Below are 21,493 nucleotides of genomic sequence, written 5' to 3' on the forward strand. Positions count from 1 at the left end.
TAGCATTTACACTGGTACACTGAGTACAGCCGGCTGCCCTTCCCAGCATGGACGTGATCCAATCTGCTGAAGCCATGAACAGAAAAGGTACAAGAATCTGCTCTCTGCCCAAACGCTGAGCTGGAACAGCCGTCTTCCCGGTCCTTGGAGGCAGGGCCCCATACCACCGCCTCTCCTGGGTCTTCAGCTTGCAGGTGGCAGATCAACAGACTTCTCAGCAAATGTTAAAATATGTATCTCACAGGAGTTTTTGATAAGTCCAGTTCTGAACAGGAGGCCAACAGGAAAATCCTGTTGTTAATATGCCACAAAACCAATGACACCCCCTAGGTTACACCATATCATCGGACTTGTTCACACCAAAGAAACTGCTCCAGCATTACATGTAATGGAGATAAAATGTATTTTATATTAGCTCTATCAAGATTTAGGTCTCAGATTTAACATATTTTTTAAATGTTTATTTTGAGAGACAGCACAAGCAGGGCAGGGGCAGAAAGAGGGAGAGCATCACAAGCAGGCTCTATATTGTCAGCACAGAGCCCGACGTGGGGCTCAATCCCAGGAACTGGGAGATCATGACCTGAACTCAAACCAAGAGTCAGACGCTCAACTGGCTCGACAGAGCCACCCAGGTGCCCTTCGGATTTAATATTCTTAAAGTGTTTATAAAAATTCTTCCTGATTACTGGCTAAAGCTCATTTAAGGGGCTATTTACTTTTGTAATTTTCTTCTATGCTGGTTGATTTGCAGATTTTTCTCCCAGTCATTCAGACCGTTTAACATGCCCAGGGACTATCTTAAGATCTTCCACTTCCCTCTACATTCATTAATAAAACTGATAAAAGCAGTGGTTTAAAGGTAATCTACCCTTTAAAGAAAGCTGGGTGGACTTTATAATCAATTCCAAAAACCCTCTTCATAAGATAGGCTGGCCATCACGCAATGATAAGCTGATCAAAACAGTCATCTTTTCCAGATTAATTTCTTGCTCATAAATATAAGGAAAAAGTGACATGACCTGTTTGGGCACCTGTCTGGCTCAGTCGGGGAAATGTACAACTCTTGATCTTGGGGTCGTGAGCTTAAGCCCCATGCTGGACATAGAGCTTACTTAAAAAACTTATTTTTTTTTAATCAAAAAAAAAAAATAATAATTAAAATACAAAAATAGCTCTGGAAGACAGAAAAATATGAGAATGAAGAAAAGGAAAGGAAAACGAAATTATACTTTCTAGATCTGTCCTGCTTAGAATAATTACTTCAGGTTTTATTTAATACATCAGTCCAATAGTTCCAAGATACAAAATTAACCAGTTGTGAAGTGATTAATGATAACAGCACACAAATCAATCCTTCCTCAGGGGAACGGTCTCCTCCCTGATGCCCTCCTTGGTCACGATGCAGATTTTGAGTGCATCCCCAGTGTACACGTCCCTCTCTGCCGCTGAAATGAAGACATCTTTCACAAGCCGCATGGCTCTGTCCAAGGACAGTGGGACATGCTCCACATTCTGCATGTTCTTAAAACCAACCTGGTGGGACAGGAAACTTGAATGAGGCATCACGTGACAGTACAAAGGTGGTTCAAGCCTCCCCAGTGCCTTCACGTATCTAAGGATTCATCATGAATACATCACATACATTTAAAATATCTCTCAACTGAAATGCTTCCAGACCTGGCTAAATTATACATTCCTAAAACCTGACAAATGTTCACTGAGACAAAGCTGCTGCTCCTGAGAAGCACACATCACCTAGAGAGGTGGACATATGAAAGCAGAGTACCATTATACGATGTGCTACCACTAAGAAAAACAAAAAAGAGCCACGAGAATCCCTAGCAGCCATAACTAAGTCTCCCTGAAGAGAGAGGCTTCGTCAGAAGACACACTTGGGTACAGAGTGTGAAGGATAAACCAGAGTCAGAGAGGAGTAACACTCCAGATCCAGGGTGTGCTATGCCCAAAGGCCTGGTGACAGGACAGACACACCACACCAAAGGTCTAGGTGGAAGTGGAGTGACGGGTGATGAGGAAGATAAGTAATATGCACGAGTAACTGTACACACATATTTCAGAAACACAAAGAAGTAAGCTTGGCGGCAGAAAGGATGATGGGAAATACAGGCCTGATTTCAGGCAACGATAAGAGGAAAGGGGGCAAATTAAAAATGTACTTGGGAGTTAGAATATAAAATTAGGTGACAAACAAATGGTGAATATGGGGAAAAAGATATTTGCAAGGCTTCAGGTAAGGTGGCAAGAGGAGAACTGAAAACATGGCCGACCATTGTAGACACAGGAGACCCGGAAGTCACGATATCAGGGGAAGACACTACAGAGTAGGTGAGAGGCCACAAGAGAGCCAGCAGAACACAGAGACACAAGAAGGTCTGGGTAGGGCAAATCAGCCCACCAAAAACAACAGCGATGCACAAGAAACCCTTGATTTCTCCACTCTCCTGAGCCGGTGAACAGGAGAACTCAGAGGAAGGCACTTTGTGTTAATGTCACAGCAACACGGATGCAGCCTCCTTACCTGGTTGTCGAGCAGGGGCTGTAGCATGGCACTTGCTGAGCCGCCGGCCTTGAAGGAGTCTCTCTGGTAGGACCCTACTGGGTCAAAGCTGTACACAGCTCCCTTCCCTGAAAGAATAAAACAGTTTCCATAAGGAGGCATCCTGACTACCATTCCAAATCACCGTGAAAATAGATCCAGTGTGACACAAAGTGTGGCACAAAACGGACTATGAACTTAGCTAAAATTTCAGCCACATTCACTGTTAACCCAGCAGTCTGCTCGCCTCCACTCACAAGGGAGTCAGAGGTACACCTGCCCACTCTGGTCTCCTTATGGCGTGTTGGCCACCTGGAGCTTCAGGCTCTCGTCAAGCTGACATCGCCAATCACCACCCAGTGGATCCCAATATGTACGTGGTCTCACAGGCACACTGGTTAGCAGTCATAGGTCCTGCTCTGAGTTCTGCACCAAGCTCCTCACCACATTCCTAAAAAATGCCAGTGTTGTTCTAGCATAGACCTGAGTTTAAAATTCTACTACTGTTAAATGTGAACAGTCACAAGGAAAACTTACTGTGTTTTTAAACAGTAAGCACCTTTAGCATCAACACCATAAAAAAACTGATTTAATACAGGAAAATTTTCAGAAAAACACAAATGCCACATGCAAAAAGTTAGTTCTGCCTGAAACATAAACATTGCTTTGTACTACCAGAGTTAAGAAACACTGTTGCAAACAAAACACAACACCAGAGTTTGAATGTACCTATTCTTTTATACATATATATATATATATATATATATATATATATTTTTTTTTTTTTTTTTGTGAGAGACAGACACAGAGTGCAAGAGGGGGAGGGGCAGACAGAGAGGGAGACATGGAATCCGAAGCAGGTTCCAGGCTCTGAGCCCAATGTGGGGCTCGAACTCACAAACCACAAGATCATGACTTGAGCTGAAGTAGGATGCTTAATCGACTGAGGGACCCAGGCGCCCCTGAATGTACCCATTCTTAACAACAGTTGCAGAGTACTATCAGTGTAAGGATAAATGGGCCTCTCAGGCTCTCCTGAAGCGTGCATAAATTGCTATGCCTTTTTAAAGAGCAATCTGGCAAGAGAATCTATCAAAATATAAAGCATGCACCCAATGACCCAGTAACAATCTAACTTGTAGAACAGGATATACCCCTAAGAAGGCTTATTCTGTCTCTCTTAAAAGAGCAAAAATTTCTAAGCAACCTAAAATCCATTAGCAAAAACCGGTATGGAAGAGGAAGATGGGACTGGGGACATAACCGCCAGACAATGTAAAATGAATAACTCTATAATGTGTATAACAGAATCCTATTTCCTATTATAGGCATAAAAAAAAGCAATAAAAAAAAGCATATAACATATTTATATAAGCACACAAACAAGTATGGCAAGATAAACTGAAAACTGTAGTTATCTTCGTGCGACTGAAGGCAAGAAAAGAAGGGAATCACTTATATGCTTAGGTACTGAATCTGTTACAAAGCACACATGTCACTGTAATTTTTTTTAAGGCCTTTTAAAAACAGCTATGTTTTGGGGGTGCCTGGGTGGCTCAGTTAGCTGAGTGTCTGACTCTTGGTTTCAGCTCTCAGGTCATGATCCCAGGCTCATGGGATCAAGCCCTGCATCGGGCTCCATGATGATCGTGCGGCCTGCTTGAGATTCTCCCTCCCTCCCTCCCTCTCTCCCTCCCTCCGTCTCTCACTGCCTCTCCTCTCCCCTGCTCGCCAGTGCACACACTCTGTCAAATAAAAAAAACAAAAAATTCCCTGTGTTTTGGGTGTGAAAAATCATGGATCATTTGACGAGGTATGACTTTAAAGTGATATAACTGATCTCTAAAACACATTACGCCAGAAATGAAGCACCTCAGTAGCTCACCTGGGAGATGTGGGATAAGGACAGTCTTCTTCCTACCCATGGACATCTGCCACCCGTAGCTCTGTGTAGTTTTTCTGTTGCACAATTACTTACAATTCTCTGCTGAGAAGGCAGTATGTAAGGTGCTGAAGTCACTCAGGAGACCCCCAGGTTAAGTGTTTTTGTTGGAAGCAAGCTTGGGACAAGATTGAGATCACAGCGGGCAGTTCACTAACTTCAACACACAAAGAAAGGGACAGGAAGTACAAAGCCAAAAAAGAACAACAATCTCTCTCAGAAGGCCAACAGGCCACAAGTAAAACGAGGCCCAAAAATTTCAACTAAAGGCAGAACCAATTTCAGAAAAACCATACGCCACGGAGTTGAGAAAAACAAGAGCAGAATAAGTCGAAGACCAGAGTTTCGAAGACCTTCCCACTTAGCAAAGGCAAAAGAGACTTTTGTAACACGAGAGCAGAATGGCATGAATCTTATCTGTAGAGTGCTTTTCCTCACCAAAATAATTCTTTAAAAAAGCACCATGGCTTCAATGTAAAAAAATAAAGTCAAAACAAGTGCTAGAAAGAAAACCTTGGATGGGGGAGTCTAACAAAGTAGGACACTCAATGCCACAAAGAAAAGACCAACAGATTGGACCATACGAACTTCAGAAAATGCTGTACAGGTAGACAACCCCCAAAATGTAAGAGACAAAGAACATTCTTGGGAGGCAAGAATGGTGAGAGATACACCACCACCACGGATATTACAGAGTTGACACAGTTAGATGGCATGCTTATAAATAATTTTTTAAAAAGACTAACCTGCAAATAAGGAAATAAGCAAAGGTTAACACACAGGTCAGTCTCCAAAGAAGAAAAGCAAAGATCAAAAAACACAAATAAATGCCCAACTTCAGCACACAAAAATTACATATAAATTAAAATAATAAAATATTTATTGGGTAAAGATCTTTAAGAGTAGTAAGGATGCCCAAAGAACCCCAGGTACTCATGCCCCCGCTGCCAGGAGGGTCCACTGGTGGTCTTTTCCGAAGGGCAAACTAGTGATGGCATCAAAATGCCAAAAACATATATCCTCTGACCCAGACACACAACTTCTGAGAATTTTTTCCAGGGAAGTACGCACGGTTGAAAAAGTATACAAATATATGCTAATTTGGATGTAAGTTTAAAAAAATAAAATTTAAAAAAAAGAAAAGAAAAAGTATACAAAACTGTATGTACAAAGACATTCATCACATTGCTTAGATGAAGGAAACTGGAAACCACCTAAATGACCCGCAGAGGACTGGGAGGCAAACTGCAGTGTAGCTGTACCCTATGTAAGTCACTGAGTCATTACGCATCTTTATTCACTAGCATAAAACGATCTCCATGACAATACATCCAACATAAAGATGCATACACCATATTCTACTTGTAAAGTGCACAAACATGTATGACTACCAAGATACCTGTAAGCAGGTTTACTGGAAGTTTAATTGTAATTAACTCTAAATATAGGCTTTGAGGGGATAACTACTTTCATTTTTGTCTCTTCCAGTACTATTTGAAACTTCTGCAACTACTATTGTTTTTGTTACAGAAAAACTAAAGCCATTATTACTTTTGGGTGGAAAAATTTTTAAAGTATGACTGCAACTAGAGAGTTAAAGGCACAGAGGTCCAAGAAGACAGCTACTCGCCTGGCTATCCTGAAGGGCAGCTGTTCGATCCAGTGTCCTGAAGGGTAACTATTGATCCCACTGTCCTAATTTAGCCATTGACCCCAGTGTCCTGAAGGACAGCCAATGACCCAACCACCCTAAAGGTCTCACTAAAGAATACTGCTCTCCAAGTTTCCACCTCCACAAAAAAGAAAAACTGGAAACAAGGTCCCAGGTACCCTGGACTTGGGGACACCTGGCATATGTGCAGTCTGGGTACAGGGCAGTAAATGGAAAACTGACAGGCCAATACCACCCTTTACGCAGATTTTGGCCTACCATTCTTCAATAAGAATGAATGGCCAAAAATCAACGGAAATTTGAAGGAAGCCTCCAACATAGAAAACAGAAGTCAAAAATAAAATGAAAAAAATTAATCCAATAAAATGGGGAGATCACAAGAAAATATCAAGGGGAGTACATCTAATGAGAACATACTTAGAGAAAAAAAATAAGGAAGCCAGAGAATTGGAAAAGTTCTTGGAAATTAATGACAGCAGAAGTAAGAATGTAGTACAGGATAAAATCTAAACCTGAGGAAATCTTCAGAGAAGAAAAAGACAAAGAGATGGACAATATGCCAGGGAAGAATTATAATAAAATAGAAGATCACAATCCAGGTGATTGTCGAGACAGTGGGGAAGTGAACAGGAGAAGACACAAATAGGGAAAAGATCTTGTACAAAGGGTATCACTATAAAATTGCAGAACACCAGAATAAAAGCAAAGTCTCAAAACAAGTTCTCCGGATTTCTTTTTCCAGAAATCTCTTGAGATACACACCACCAAAGCAAGGAAATAAACCAAGAAAACAGGAAAGCATGGTAAAAGCTAAAGTGTCTTGGGGAACAGACAAAAAAGACTGCTTTACTACACAAATTCCTCTAAGAAGTGAAAATAAATTAAAGGACAATCAAAGCAGACAAGATTATAAAAGACAGAAATGCCTGACAATACCACCAAAACATCAGAGAACAGGGCTTTGAACTCGAGAAACAGATCCAACCCAAACCTTAGCTTTGCCCTTCAGTAGATGTGAGCGTTCCCAAATTAGCCTCTGACTCTCAGTAAAACTCAAAGGACATTGTCTGGCATGCTAAAATTCAATGATAGCTATGACTAATGTTGCTAAAACCTGAATTTATTGATCTGACATTCAAGTCAGACATAATTTAGGTGAAAAAAAAGTGTCCAGCAGGCTGGGCTAGGCAAGCTAATCTGTGGCTAGAATTTAATTAACTTGTTAAGGGGAATGAATTTTTATTGGCTGTTTCTATGCTTTATATTCTGTCTTACTTTCAAGGAAGGCTGAAAGACTCGAAATAAATTGTCACCCTAATTTGTCTACATCTAAACCATGGTGGGTAAAATGACCAGAGTGCTCTCAGGGGCCATTTATGTGGGCAGCTGTTAAGACAGAGGGAAAACAAAGGAAGAGCCCATGGAACAGAAGGGACAGGAGTAAAAAGTGGGGAGAGTAGGAGAGGAGCCCAACTCCCTACTATCCAGAAAGTTTTCCTCTCTGTAGAGATATTTCAATACGTTGTTCTCAGCCAAACATCTCTAGAACTTCTTTCTTCAATGGACTACTGTAAATGGTGGCACAGATCTGTCCTGAGAGCTAGTATAGCATCTGGTTGTTGGAAGCAACCGAAAGTCAATCCAAATGAAACCTGGTGAAAACCATCCGTGTCCCTGCTGCGTAATACAGCTTTAGATCAAAAACAGGATGGACATGTCAAGTAACGAGACTGATTTTCTTAGGCCCTCCTGGTCTGACTGACAGAAAATCAAAGAGGTGTTTCAGATTGTTCTGAAAACACTGTTGGAAATGCATACATTTCTTTTAAGGCATCAGTTTTAACAACTTAAGTCAAATACATTTGTTATGTAGAATCATAAGGTCAAGCTCCTCCAAGTCAGATATTTTCCACAGGATTAAAATGCTAATTATCTACTACTGAACTCCTGCAAGATATTCAGTAAACAGTAAAGGAACAGCATGCCTAACAGTCATTACTAGAGTTTTAGTACACAACCTGTGGTGTGTCTTTGGATCATCTCTTTATTCCCCTTTAAGCTTCAGTTCCTTACTGCTTTAATTAACAGAAAATAAAAGTGTTGGGCAAGATGCTATTTATTATTCTTTTCAACTCTAGAGGGAAACATACATATCTAAAAAATGCCACCCCCCTTCATTTTCCAGAACGAGAATTCTACCTTCTTCATCCAGTCCCCCGATGATGTTGTAAACATAGTATGGAAAGAAGCGCCTTGAATAGAGGATTGTAGACAACATTGCAGCAATCGCCCCTGTAGTCATGGTCTTGTTATTGGAATGTTTATACATCTGCAATTATTAATGAAAGTAACAGGCACGGAGAGGCAGAATATATTACAGACATGAACAAGGAATTGTAAATTAAAGGATGAATGCAAATCTTGGTGAAACGATGTCTATTTCTTTCAAGATCACACAAACATACTAAGACAAAATAATAATTTATTGTATCATGCCATTTTGGGGGCTATAAAAATTAAGGGAAAGAATGCTAAATTTTCCTCAGTTGTCTGATTTAAAGACTCTATTCTCCACGCCATCCATATCTCAGGAACTGCTAATTCAAGAGCAAATGCACACATAATATGTTTATACAGTGACCTGGGAGGGTGTTTTAAATCCGGCTCTCCTTTACTCTGCCTCTAGACCAGGGTCAGCAAACTGTACAGTCCATGGACAAAATCCAGCCCAACAACTGTTTCTGTAAATAAAGCTCTATTAAAACATATTTTTTCATTACATATTATCTATACATCCTCGTGCATTACAACAGCAGAGCTGATAGTTACCACAGATATCAAATGGCCCATAAAGCTGAAAATAATTACTATCTGGCCCTTTATAGGTAAAATTTGCTGACCTTTGATCAGACCCAGATAGAAGTCCTTCTGTTTGCAAAGGAGGTATCTATGAGAACAGAAGACATGAGGGCAGGACCCTTACTCTGCATGATTCTAGTACAGGGAAGTGGTCCTGCTCCTTAAAGCATCTATAGTGGAGACCAGAAGTATCCAAAACAAACCTTTTAGTGATTTTGAATCCTAGCTTTATTCACTCTTAGGGAATCCTAAATTATCCAATAGAGAAATTCTACAAAAATTTCAAACATAAAATGAGTTCACCAATTTATCAGCCACATAGCAAACATCTCCAAAGATTTACCTAAGAACACAGACCAAAATAACAATAGCTAAATACGGAAGATTAGAAAAAAATCTTCATTTCATTTCAAAATCAAGCATCAACAGTATAATCACTGCATCATTTATGTAATAACACATGAAAGAGAAATTTCAAGGATTGTGTAATTAAGGTGAATTCCCTGCTCCTTGTTATACTTTGTTAACACAACACTATTCTGCTGGTCTGTGTACTTTTGTACTGTAAGTTCCATCTGCAAAATATGCACCAGGAATCGAATAAATATGTCAATAAATGTAAGTCAATAAAACTTTCAATGTAGAGAATTTAAATAAGTATTAACAATTGATCAATACCAAATGAAATCATTTCTGTATTTTACTGAACAATTTTGAAATTATTCCAAAACAAGTATCTGTTAAATTTATTACATACTCCAATACCTAGGACATCATTCATAAGTGTATACAATTTCAAGTGTTATTCACTAATAGGCAAACATAGAACGTGACCACCTCTGGTAACTTCTTCATGTACCAGGTTGGCCTTACCAACTACATAAAATTATGACACATAACCTACAAAATTAAATCCTACACCAGCCCTGCATTTTTGCCAGCTAAGAAGAGTTTGTATTTACTGGTTATTATTACAGATAAAATCCATTTTAATATGGTTTAAATTACTCCTATCCTACTCTCCTTGAAATTATTTGTTACATGCTGTTTAATATACACGGGCCATAATAAAAATCAAGACGTGCCTTTACTTTTATTAAGAGTCAGTACTCCTCTGTTCCTCACACCTCCCCATCTCGCACAGGAGACATGGAGGCAGTGACAGTGTCAGCCCCTTTACAAACTGCAGAACAGGCTGGTTTGCCTCATTCCTCACTTCCTCCTCATACCACCCTTTTCAGCTCTTCCGCCCCCATCTATTCTATGCCCAAACTTCCTCAGCTGGCTGTCAACTAAAGCCTACTAAGGTGTTAGGTGGCGATAGCTTAGGTTGTGCCTCTCATCCAAACTCCTGACTTATCTATTTCTATTCTTGCCCGCGCATCCTGTCAACTAAGAGTCCAATGCGTGAACGAGGGAGAGCACGTCAGTTGATGGTGCTCCAAACCAAGCACCTGTCTAAAAGCTTGCCTCCTCCACAGAATTTTTGTTTTTGAAGGAAGATTATCTTCAGAAGAAACCCTGACCAGGCTATCTCCATAAGCCTTTATATCTCCTTTATACTGTACAGAGATTTTAAATACCCTGCAGTTTCACATTACGCTACTTTAATGTGGCTATCATTTCATTAACAGTATCCTTTCACTTCTAGAACAGGTTATGGTTTCACCTGCTAACTTAGAGCTTCTCCAGCTATTCTGAGTGACAATCTAATAAATCATTACTAACTTTCTAAAGTGCAGACATGTAACAAAAGTATCTACCTTTAGTCTTGCTTCAATAATCTTTGTCAGGGTAAGACAGTCTCCATGAAACCCGCTGCATCCAATGACTGTTTTGTCTGTTCTGTAAAGAGCACATTTCAGGAAACTGGGCTGGTTAGATAGTAAAGTAAAACATGTCTTCAGCAATTTTAAATATAAAACCCCTATTCCCGTTATTCACCAAATGGTAACAGGACTAGTTAGCCCTCTGTTGCGCCGGGAGGGCAGTGTCATCATTTCATACCTAAATAAATTATAGGTGAATCAAAGACTTCCAGAAAAATTAAAGTATGAATTGCCTAAAGAAGACATAGGTGATACAATCTTGGGTTGACAGCCACCTATTTAAATATGATACAACCCAATGCTTTCACAGAAAAATTTCATAAATTTCGTCAAATTAAAACTTTTATAGAGAAAAATGATAAAGTAAAAAAAAAAAAAAATGTAGTAGATATGACCAAAGTCTTATATTAACTTCCTTTATCTAAAAGGGTTCCTACAGGGGCACCTAGGTGGCTCAGTCGGTTAGCATTCAACTCTTGATTTCAGCTCAGGTCATGATTTCACGGTTGTTAGGATGAAACCCCACATGGGGCTCTGCACTGCCGGTGTGGAGTGTGTCTGGGATTCTCTCTCCCTCCCTCTGCCCCTTCCCTGCTCGCGTGCACTTGCTCTCTCGCTCTCTCAAAATAAATAAACACTTAAAAAATGAAATAAAATGGCTCCTACAAACATCAAAAGCATTAACACAGTGCATCATGGGATATAATGTACAGCATGGGGACTATAGTTAATAACATTGCATTGAATTTTTTTAACTTTTTTAAAAGTTTATTTTGAGAGAGAGAGAGATCAGGAGAAGAGCAGAGAGAGGAGGAGAAAGAGAATCCCAAGCAGGCTTCACACGGTCAGTGCTCAAACTGACAAATCGTGAGATCATGACCAGAGCAGAAATCAAGGGTCAGATGCTTAACTGACTGAGCCACTCAGGCGCCCAACATTGTACTGAATATTTTAAAGTTGCTGAGAATAGATCTTAAAAGTTCTCAAGACAAGAAAAGATTCTGTAATAAATATGGGGACAGATGTTAACTGGACTTATGGTGGTGCAACATACACAAATATGTAATCATGTTGTACACCTGAAACCACTGTTACATGTCAATTATATCTCAAAAAAAACCTCGCAATGGAAAGATTGGTAAAGTTACAGGAGTCATATAAAGAAAGACGCAAGTCACCATAAATGTATGAAAAGAGCCTTCATGTCATTCACAAATCCAAATCTACACAGGTGATGATTTCAACCTGTTAATAAGGCCTAGGAAAATGGGTACTCCCCTGTTTTTAATGTTTATTTTTGAGAGAGAGACAATGCAGGCAAGGGGCAGAGAAAGAGAGAGACAGAGGATCTGAAGCAGTCTCTGTGCCGACAGCAGACAGCTGGATGTGGAGCTTGAACCCACAAACCGTGAGATTATGACCTGAGCCAAAGTCGCATGCCCAACCAACTGAGCCACCCAGGCACTGAAAATGGGTACTCTTAATAACTGGGCAAAAATATACATCAATTTAACTTTTTAGAAGGGCCATTTGGCAGTATCCAGTAAAAATTTAGGTGAATGTCACTTTTATGCAATAATTCCATTGCTATAAATTCATCCCATCAATCTACTCACATAAGTTTGCAAAGATATACTATAGGCTTACTTGTGAAGTATACATAATATACTACAGGCTTTCTTGTGTAGTTACATATTATGTTAATGGCTCTCCAAAACAAAACAAACAAAAAACAATTTAATGCCCACCACTGGGGAAGTGATTCAATTTTGGTATATCCATACAAATTCAACCAGGTTTCAAAAATTCCTAAATCTTAATATCAATCTATAAGGAAACCTACACCAGTCTCATCAAGAAACATAGGAGAAATCACATGATAAACTCTTCCTTTCAGATATTTATGAGGGATTCATACAAACCATATCTGTCCAACTAGAGGGACCAATGACACCTCTGGGGGCATCAACATTTCCTGATCTATCCCTACAATCAACCTCACTGCACTCAGTTAAAGAGCTCCAAGCTCCCATAAAGCTATACTGCCTTTACTAACAAGATGGGTTAATAATACCAATAGGGTAGAACAAAATCTTAGAGCTTCAAGATGCTTTTCCCAAATCTTCACATACATCAAAGGAAGGGGTGTTTGCATGCAAAGAATAAAGTTAAATGTAGAGTCTCAAACAGGTGGGAAAGAGGCAAGTTTGGCTCTAAGTCAGCCCACAGGGTATGGGATTAAGTGCAGACAGGCAGTTTTAGCTCTATGTATGATTTAAGGCTAAAGACGGATGACAGGGAGACATATGAAATCACTAATGTTGTATCTATCTATACACCTAAAGTACTGCATAAAAAGGAAAAAAAAAAAACAACAACAGGTATTCCCTTCAGTAGCACACACACTAAAACAGAACATTACAAAGATGAACAGAACCTTGCAAGAGAATGGTATTTGTAAAGTTACGTTCTTAAATTTTATCTGTGACATTTACTACTTTCAAATTATAAAACATCTGGGGTGCCTGGGTGGCGCAGTCGGTTAAGCGTCCGACTTCAGCCAGGTCACGATCTCGCGGTCTGTGAGTTCGAGCCCCGCGTCAGGCTCTGGGCTGATGGCTCGGAGCCTGGAGCCTATTTCCGATTCTGTGTCTCCCTCTCTCTCTGCCCCTCCCCCGTTCATGCTCTGTCTCTCTCTGTCCCAAAAATAAATAAAAAACGTTGAAAAAAAAAATTAAAAAAAAAAAAAAAAAAAAAAAAAACAAATTATAAAACATCTTAGAAGAAAAATGATAGCATGGATGCACTATGAATTAAATATCAAAAGATGGAAGAAGAATACAGAAAGAACTGGGAAGATGAAAACCGGTATTGATTGTTCTTTAGGTAGGGTGTGCGCTAGCCCTGGACCCAGGAAAGAAGCCAGAGTCCTCTTTACCTACTTCTTATAGCACAAGGCCCTGTCCAAGGTACCCAAATCCCATCAATCCATTCCTGTTACAATTCAGGCTTAAGAGGCTCTTGTGGCCTAATTTAGGAATTAACCACCAACTGTAACAGTTCCCAAAAATGTCAAATACAAACTATTGGTCATCAGTGCATATGACTTCACTTTTATGTTTTAGAAAAAAAATACCTGGTCCTTAAGACAGTGGCTCACAGATATAACTGCTTAGGATATGGCTAAATTAAACATTTCAGGTTAAAAAAAAAAAGTGGGAGATTTAAAAAACATGTAATGGATTAACAGAAAAATACAAAGCTAGGTGATAAAATATTTACAATATTATAAATATTTTATAGATATTTTATAAATAAATAAAGCATTATAGTAAAATGCTAATAATAAAAGCGATGTGGGGGCACCCGGGTGGCTTAGTCGGTTAAGTGTCCAACGTCGGTTCAGGCCATAATCTCGCAATCTGTGAGTTTGAGCCTCACGTCCGGCTCTGTGCTGACAGCTCATAGCCTGGAGCCTGCCTCGGTTTCTGTGTCTCCCTCTCTCTTTCTGCCCCTCCCTGCTCATACTGTCTCTCTCCCAATAGTAAACAAACATTAAAAATTTTTTTAAAAACACTGCATATCATATTAGGGAATACTAATTTAGAAAACTGTTTTCTAACAAAAATGCAAACTAAGCTCCAAACACGCAATCTAAAAACTCATGAAACAAACTGTTTAGAAGTGGAATCTCTTACAGCAATAAATCATCACAAGGTGCCAGGAAGTATGTCCTTAGAAATATTTACTTACAGTCTGTAACACTTGGGGCTGTCCCTGGTGTGAATTGAATATCCTTCACTCAATCGAGTGTCAGAAGCCACAATTGAAAAATCTTCTCCAGCGATTGCCAACACAGTCCTGGGGGGGGGACACAAAAATTAGTGAATACTTGCGGATGGTAACACTACCTCTCTAGAGGAGAGCTCTTCATAGCACATATTGGACAAAACCCACTAGATTTGAGCAAGAGCAGGACTCAGAAGAAAGTTGAAAGATCAGTGGGAAAGGATCCCTGGCTGTAAGTCGTCTAGGAAAAAAAATGTAAGTACTCCCTAAAAAACAACACGAGCCTAAGTCAAAGCGTAGGTCACTTCGCAGAAGGTAACGGAAAAACCACTGAATTATCATAACATCATCAAAAAATTAAATACCCACTTGTGCAAGGTACTGATATCACAAAACAGGGCCATGAGGATCAGGTGTAGACAGTGGTGCCACACCAAAAGCTCTCTGAGCTCAAAGGGCTTGATGCTTTTCATTTTTTATCCAAGTCCTTATTTAGTATCTACCACTCAGTGGACACCCAAATATCTGTTGGAAATGAATGAACAAAGAACAAACTTTCTCTTTTGTGGCTGTATGATTTATGATTCAGTTTACTGAAGAGGCTAGAGCATGAACTCCCAAAGCAGTCTGTCCAGTTCTAATTCTGGATCTCTCACTTATTAGATACAAGACTGCGGGTAAGCTGTTCAACTTCCCAAAGCATCAATGTCCTCATATAGATCAGAGATCGTAACAGTAACTACCTTACTAGGATTCTGCAAGAATTAAGTTAATAATTACAAAGCCCTTTTACTAGTACCTGAAACATAACTGGTCCTCTAGTGTTAGCTATGATCGCTATGGCATAGATATATGAGGCAGTAGATTGTGACCACTGAGAACCTGGGCTCTGGAGTTACTGGAGACCTGTCCTTGCCACTTCCTAGCTCTGTGACCTCAGACAAATTACCCAAGTTTGAGTTGTTGGCAGTAACAGTTCCTGTGTTACAGGATGACTGAGTCAAATGACACAGATCACATAAAGCACCTAGCACAGTACCTCACAGAACATAAGCACTGAGAAAATGTTATCCATTCTTTTTACTGAGGTGGGATCTGCACTGAAGTTCTGAAGTACAAAAGGATGGCATTTCAGGTAACGTGGACAATGAATAAAGGGAAACAGGTAATAATACAAATAAACATTCAAACAACTTACTAAGGTGTTCCGTGTGAACTAGTGGAGGAACATAAGGCTTATGTGAGGGACATGGGTCTGACTTTCGAAAATCCCAAATGCCAAACTAAAGATTTTGGAATGAGAACAGTTACATTTGCAAAGTGGAGTGAAGTTTTAAGAAGCCACTGTGACAGGGGCGCCTTGGTGGCTTAGCTGGTTAAGCGTGCGACTTCAGCTCAGGTCATGATCTCTCAATCAGTGGGTTCAAGCCCCACATGAGGCTCTGTGCTGAGAGCCTGGAGCCTGCTTCAGATTCTGTGTCTCCCTCTCTCTCTGACCCTCCCCTGCTCACACTCTCTCAAAAATAAGTAAAACATTAAAAAAATTTTTAATAAAAAAAAGAAGCAACGGTGACAATAACATAGTACGTGAAAGGGGATGAAAGCACTGCTCCAATAAGACTAATGCAATAGCAATAGAAGGGCGCCTGGTGGCTCAGTTGATTGAGTGTCAGACTTTTGATTTTGGCTCCGGTTCGTGCGGGTTCGTGAGTTTGGGCCCCGAGTCGGGCTCTGTGCTGACATCACGGAGCCTGCTGGCGATTCTCTGTCTGCCCCACACCCCCTCGTGCTCTCTCTCATGCAAGCTCTCTCGAAATAAAACAAACAAACAAAAAATATGGTGCTTGTTAAAAAAAAAAAAAGACTAATGCAGTAAAAAGGCAGCAGTGGTACCGGAAGAAGTGGGGATACTGAGGAAACACACAAATTGTACATGGTTTTTCTAACTACCAATATGCGACAGAAGTGGGAAGAGCAATTGTGACATCCAAGATTTTAAACTTGGTGGAGCAGCACAATGGCATAATTATGAGCATAAAGAAGGAAAGGTAACTGAGAGGAATAATTAGCTAGCTTTTTGTTTTAGTATCTTGAGTTTTGGTAACAGGAAAAAATTCAGGTAGAAATGTTTCATTTAAGAAGCCAGAAAGGAGGAACTCATGAGAGGTAAAACTAGAGAAACAGATTTGGGAATTATCCTTCTGCAAATGAGATGCGAGTGCTAATAATGGGATTGAACTGCATTTAACGAGACAGTAGAAAAAGGACATGGAACTAAGCCTTGTTCTGCCAAAGCAAAGGCTGCCCATGAGCCAGCAGCAACAGGCGCTACAGAAAAAGAAGACTGAAGAAAGGTAACTTAATAATCACAAGGTCACAAGTTACTAATGTTTAAAGCAGTAATGGCTGAAATTGGATTACAAGGGGTTAAAGAGTAATGAGTACTCTACACACTGGAGAGTCATTCTTACAACTGCCTCACGATGTGCCTCCCATCCTGGGACGTAACTACTTCGTTATCACAGAAAGCGTTTAGAAGTGCAATGGTAAAAGCATACATAAAATCAGTGGCCAACGACGAGCTATGGATTCAAGTCCTGGCTCAACTGCACACCAGCTTTATGACCAGAGCAATGACAAGAGGCCTGGCTCATTTGTAAAAATGGAGCTAATACCACCTAACACTCCGTTATCCTGAGAATTAAAAAAGAGAACTGCCTGCAGTATACAAAATGCTTTTCTACGGATTCTCCCTCTAAACTATGACTAGCTAAGAAAGAGAATGAAATCTGGGCTCAAGAAGTCGAAACACCACACTGTTCAAACACCACACTGTCCTTCAGTGGCAGAAACGAGGCTAAAATTGGAGACTTCCACTCTCTTTCCAACATATTTCAAAAGTCTGCATTAAAGTTTCAAATCCATAAAGACATGATTAATTAATATGGTCCAAGAACCGTCTGTTTGTTCAAATCGGGTGTGTGTACAAAGTTTAGTTGGTAACCTACAACCACTGCTTCAATTTACACCCCTTCATTGTTAACAAGTCCTAAACGCAGGGTCCTTCCACATTGCTAGTAACACTTTCAGCGTACAATGAAGGAAAAGTACTAAAGATAAAGCTAATTTTAAAAACACAACTTGAAGGTAACATGCAAGAGTACACATATTAAAGGGTCCCTCTTCTGACTTTTTTTCCCCTGAACTTAAGCTTAAACTTAACTTAAAAAAATATTTTAAAACTGTAAAATATAATATTCATATAAGGGAGTGCATAAACACATGTGAAGATTCACAAATGGTTACACATCAATAAGCCTAGTGTTGCCGGGGCTGGAAACGCCATCCCATAGTCCAAACCGGTTCTTAACAAGCTCTCATCTACGAAACTAAGTCTAGTCAACCAACGCCGCCTTCCATTTAAAACAACAGAAAACGATTAAGCTGTTTGATTAGAACCATCAACTGCAGACACAACCGTGCATCCAACGACAGTGGCCAACCAATCCTAACTTTTTAACATCAGGCGCTAAACCTGTCGCCTCGCCTTTGACATGCGAAACCTATTTAGGCCTTAAGAGGTTAGGCCCATTTTTAAACCTCTTTCGTAGCAGAGCCCAGGTTTCAGTTTCTATCTTCTGTCTTACTGCAACAAAGAGCAGGCTATGCACAAGTGACCGGCCTGCAAGGTGAAGCACTTAAGGCCAAAGCTGCCCCTCCGCAACCCACGGAGAGGGAGGCCTGCGGTCGGCGGGGAACGCGGGCTCGGCCGCGACTCCCAAAGCTTCAGCAGGCACGAAAGCGGTGGGGATTGAAAGGTCGGCTCTCTGGTCTTTACCCTCCGTTGAAAGCGTAGGGCGAAAAGCGCATCTCCAAAGGGCCGGCGGCGCTGTGGGGCTCCACCGCCAGGTCTCTGCCGGGTCCCCAGCACCCCGCGGCCGTCGACAACATCGCGCTGCTCCGGCTGCTGCTGTCTCACGGCGAGATGGCGCCCAGCCGGACGTCCCGCCGCTTCCGGCTTCTCGCGGCGCCAGCTCTGGCCGCTCTATCTCGCGCCGCTCGTTGGTTGCTCCCGTCGGTAGCCGGGCGCCCCCTATCCCAAGGAGGCGGGACAGATTTTTTGTTGTTTTCCTTAGAAAGGTTTCTTTCCTAAGAAAACATTAGAATTCGCGCCTGATGGACAAACATTTTAAAGTCTTACCATACAAAAAAAGTTGGCAAAACTGTGGAGTAGCGGAAACTCGAATGCTGTATGGGAGTGTAAGTCGGTGCACCCGAAAAGCGAGTGGCATCGCTTGGCGGATTTGAAGATGCATACAGCTTATGACCCAGCAACTCCCGGCTGAGCTGTATATCGTCCTCGCCAGAAGACAAGTACAAAAATGTTCTTGTGGCATTCAGTGTTCTTCGTGGTTCCAAGCTGGAAATGAGCCAAATGTCCATAAACAGCAGAGTGCATAAACCAATTGAGGGTTATGTCACAACAAAACAAAGAAACAAACAAAAAACCAAAAAAACTAACCAATTTCAACGAGAGGAAAGATACAGCAACGTGGATGAGTCTTAGAAGGTTGAGCAAAAGAAAATATGTTACATAACTTATGAGTACACAGTGAGTAGGAAGAACCTGTTCGACTGGACTATGGGATGGAGTTTCCAGCCCCGGCAACACTAGGCTTATTGATGTGTAACCATTTGTGAATCTTCACATGTATTTATGCACTCCCTTATATGAATATTATATTTTACAGTTTTAAAATATTTTTTTAAAAAAACAGGCAAACAAGCAATTGGTTCTTTTAGGATGGACCACCTGTTATATGCGTGCAGTTTGGGAACCACAGAAGATTTTTGAAAAGCACTTGCTTAATTAAAAATTTCCCCAAGTTTTATTGTAAACATAGTATAAAACAGGATTTTCTTTGATGGTTATGGACATAAAAGTATTATACTTATTTAGATTCTGTCCTGGATCCAAAAACTTATATAATACATTTCCCGTCCTCATGGCAACGACAACCTTACTGATTATATAAAGTACAGCTGACCCTTGAACAACACAGGTTTGAACTGCATGGGTCCACTTATACTCAGATTGTTTTTGATACCGTTTAGTACTGTAAATGTATTTTCTCTTATTATTTCTTAATAACATTTTCTTTTCTTAATTATAAGAAATACAACATATAATTATAAGAATACAACATATAATACATATAACATATAAAATATGTGTTGACTTTTATGTTATCAGCAAAGCTTCCAGTCAACAGAAGCCCAAACAGAGTCAAAAGTTATGTGTGGATTTTCATCTATGTGGAGGTTGGCGCTTCTAACCCCTGCGTTGTTCAAGGGCTAAGAGTACAAAGGAAGCAAATTATAATACAATATATGATTATGCCTAAATGAGCCATAGGAGAGATGAAGATACTCTGTGGTCCAACCAAGCATACGGAAGTGAAAAGACTAAGAAACAACTACCCATACTCTTGAAACTGCCTTGGCCCCTCCAGCCAACCTAGTAGTCTTTGAACTTTATCAAGCACCCTTAGCCTGACTGATTAACCTTTCTTTATCTGTATGTCATGCATTCTTTCCTAGAAAGAACAAAGCACTTCTGCATGTGAGGAAACAGAAACCAGACGCCCTTGCACAACCTCTGAGCACTGCAATAATATCTGTAGCTGGCACCATCGGGGCTGCTTGTAATCAAGAAATATTATGGACCACTGCACTCCTTTTACTGATTACTTGCCCTAAATTCCTTTAAAAATCCCTGGCAGAACCTCTTAGCTGGCCTTTGGACAAGAGTTCACCTTCTCCCCAGGTGGCTGGCCTCCTGAAGAAAGCTCATATTCCTTTCCAATCAAAACTCATCTCTTGAGTATTGCCTTTTCTTTTCTTTCCTTTTCTCTTTTCTTTTCTCCTTCCTTTTTTAAATTTTAACTAGCCTCCAGGCCCAATGTTAGTGTTGAAATCACAACCCCGAGATTAAGAGTTGCATGCTCTACCAACTGAGCCCGCCAGGTGCCACTTGAGCATTGACTTTTCAAGCCCTGGGCAGCCAAATTTGGGATTCACTAACAAATTTTGGCAAGCCATTCAGGAACCAATGCCCCTGTGGCATCCGGTCCCCGCCCCCCCCCTCCCCCCGGAATCCTAAGGCAGAGCAGAGGGCCACGGCTTCCTTTTAGTTTCCTGGGCTTGTAGCTTGGAGGACCGCAGGAGGTTAGCTTCTCAGGGCTAGTTGGTGTCCAGGAGGAAATCTGAGGGATCTGTCCCTACAGCTGATGAGACTATTTTTGTCTCCGGGAAACTCCCTGCTGATTCCCGAAGACACTAGCTGCCAATTTCGCTTTTTGGTTTGACTGGAAAGGAAAGGAGCATTTGGGGGACTTGACAAACTTCTGGACCAGATAAGTCCATCGGAGTGCCTGCTGATGCAAGTTTCTCATTTGTGAAGCATTGGGTGCTTTTGTTTCATTGTCCATGTTTTTTTGTTTCCCGTTAGAAAGTCACAGCTTTCAGGAGAAACTAAAAGGGACTTGAATAATGGTCGATTTATTTGGAATTTGGAACAGATCTGTTTTGGTGTGTGTGCAGGTGGAGGGGGTTGTGTTATGTTAAATGTGTGTATAATGGGAAATTCCATTTCTATCCCACCAAATAACCCACTGGACTGAATTTTGAATAAGTGAAAGGAATATAGGCAGGAACCTATGACTAAGAAGAAGGTGGTCTTTTACTGTAACACAGCTTGGTGGTCCATGTACCATTTAGAGATGAGATGGCCACTAAATGACTCTCTTGGGTTCCTTCCTCCCATTCAGTTGCCTCCAAAC

At 40.7% G+C, this 21,493-nt stretch overlaps 1 protein-coding gene across 1 annotated transcript; it reads right to left on the bottom strand.

Moving 5' to 3' along the window:
• Nucleotides 1-1,250: 1,250 nt before the first annotated feature.
• PSMB1 (proteasome 20S subunit beta 1) lies at nt 1,251-18,664 on the bottom strand. The gene is made up of 6 exons (XM_042940347.1): nt 18,490-18,664; nt 14,616-14,723; nt 10,797-10,878; nt 8,374-8,503; nt 2,543-2,649; nt 1,251-1,536 (listed from the first exon to the last, which is right to left on the bottom strand). Exons 1-6 carry the CDS (start codon nt 18,600-18,602, stop codon nt 1,351-1,353), a joined length of 726 nt encoding a protein of 241 aa, XP_042796281.1. The 5' UTR covers nt 18,603-18,664; the 3' UTR covers nt 1,251-1,350.
• Between the last annotated feature and the right edge of the window lie 2,829 nt (nt 18,665-21,493).

The sequence above is a fragment of the Panthera leo genome, chromosome B2, assembly GCF_018350215.1.
Source record: "Panthera leo isolate Ple1 chromosome B2, P.leo_Ple1_pat1.1, whole genome shotgun sequence".
Taxonomy (NCBI): domain Eukaryota; kingdom Metazoa; phylum Chordata; class Mammalia; order Carnivora; family Felidae; genus Panthera; species Panthera leo.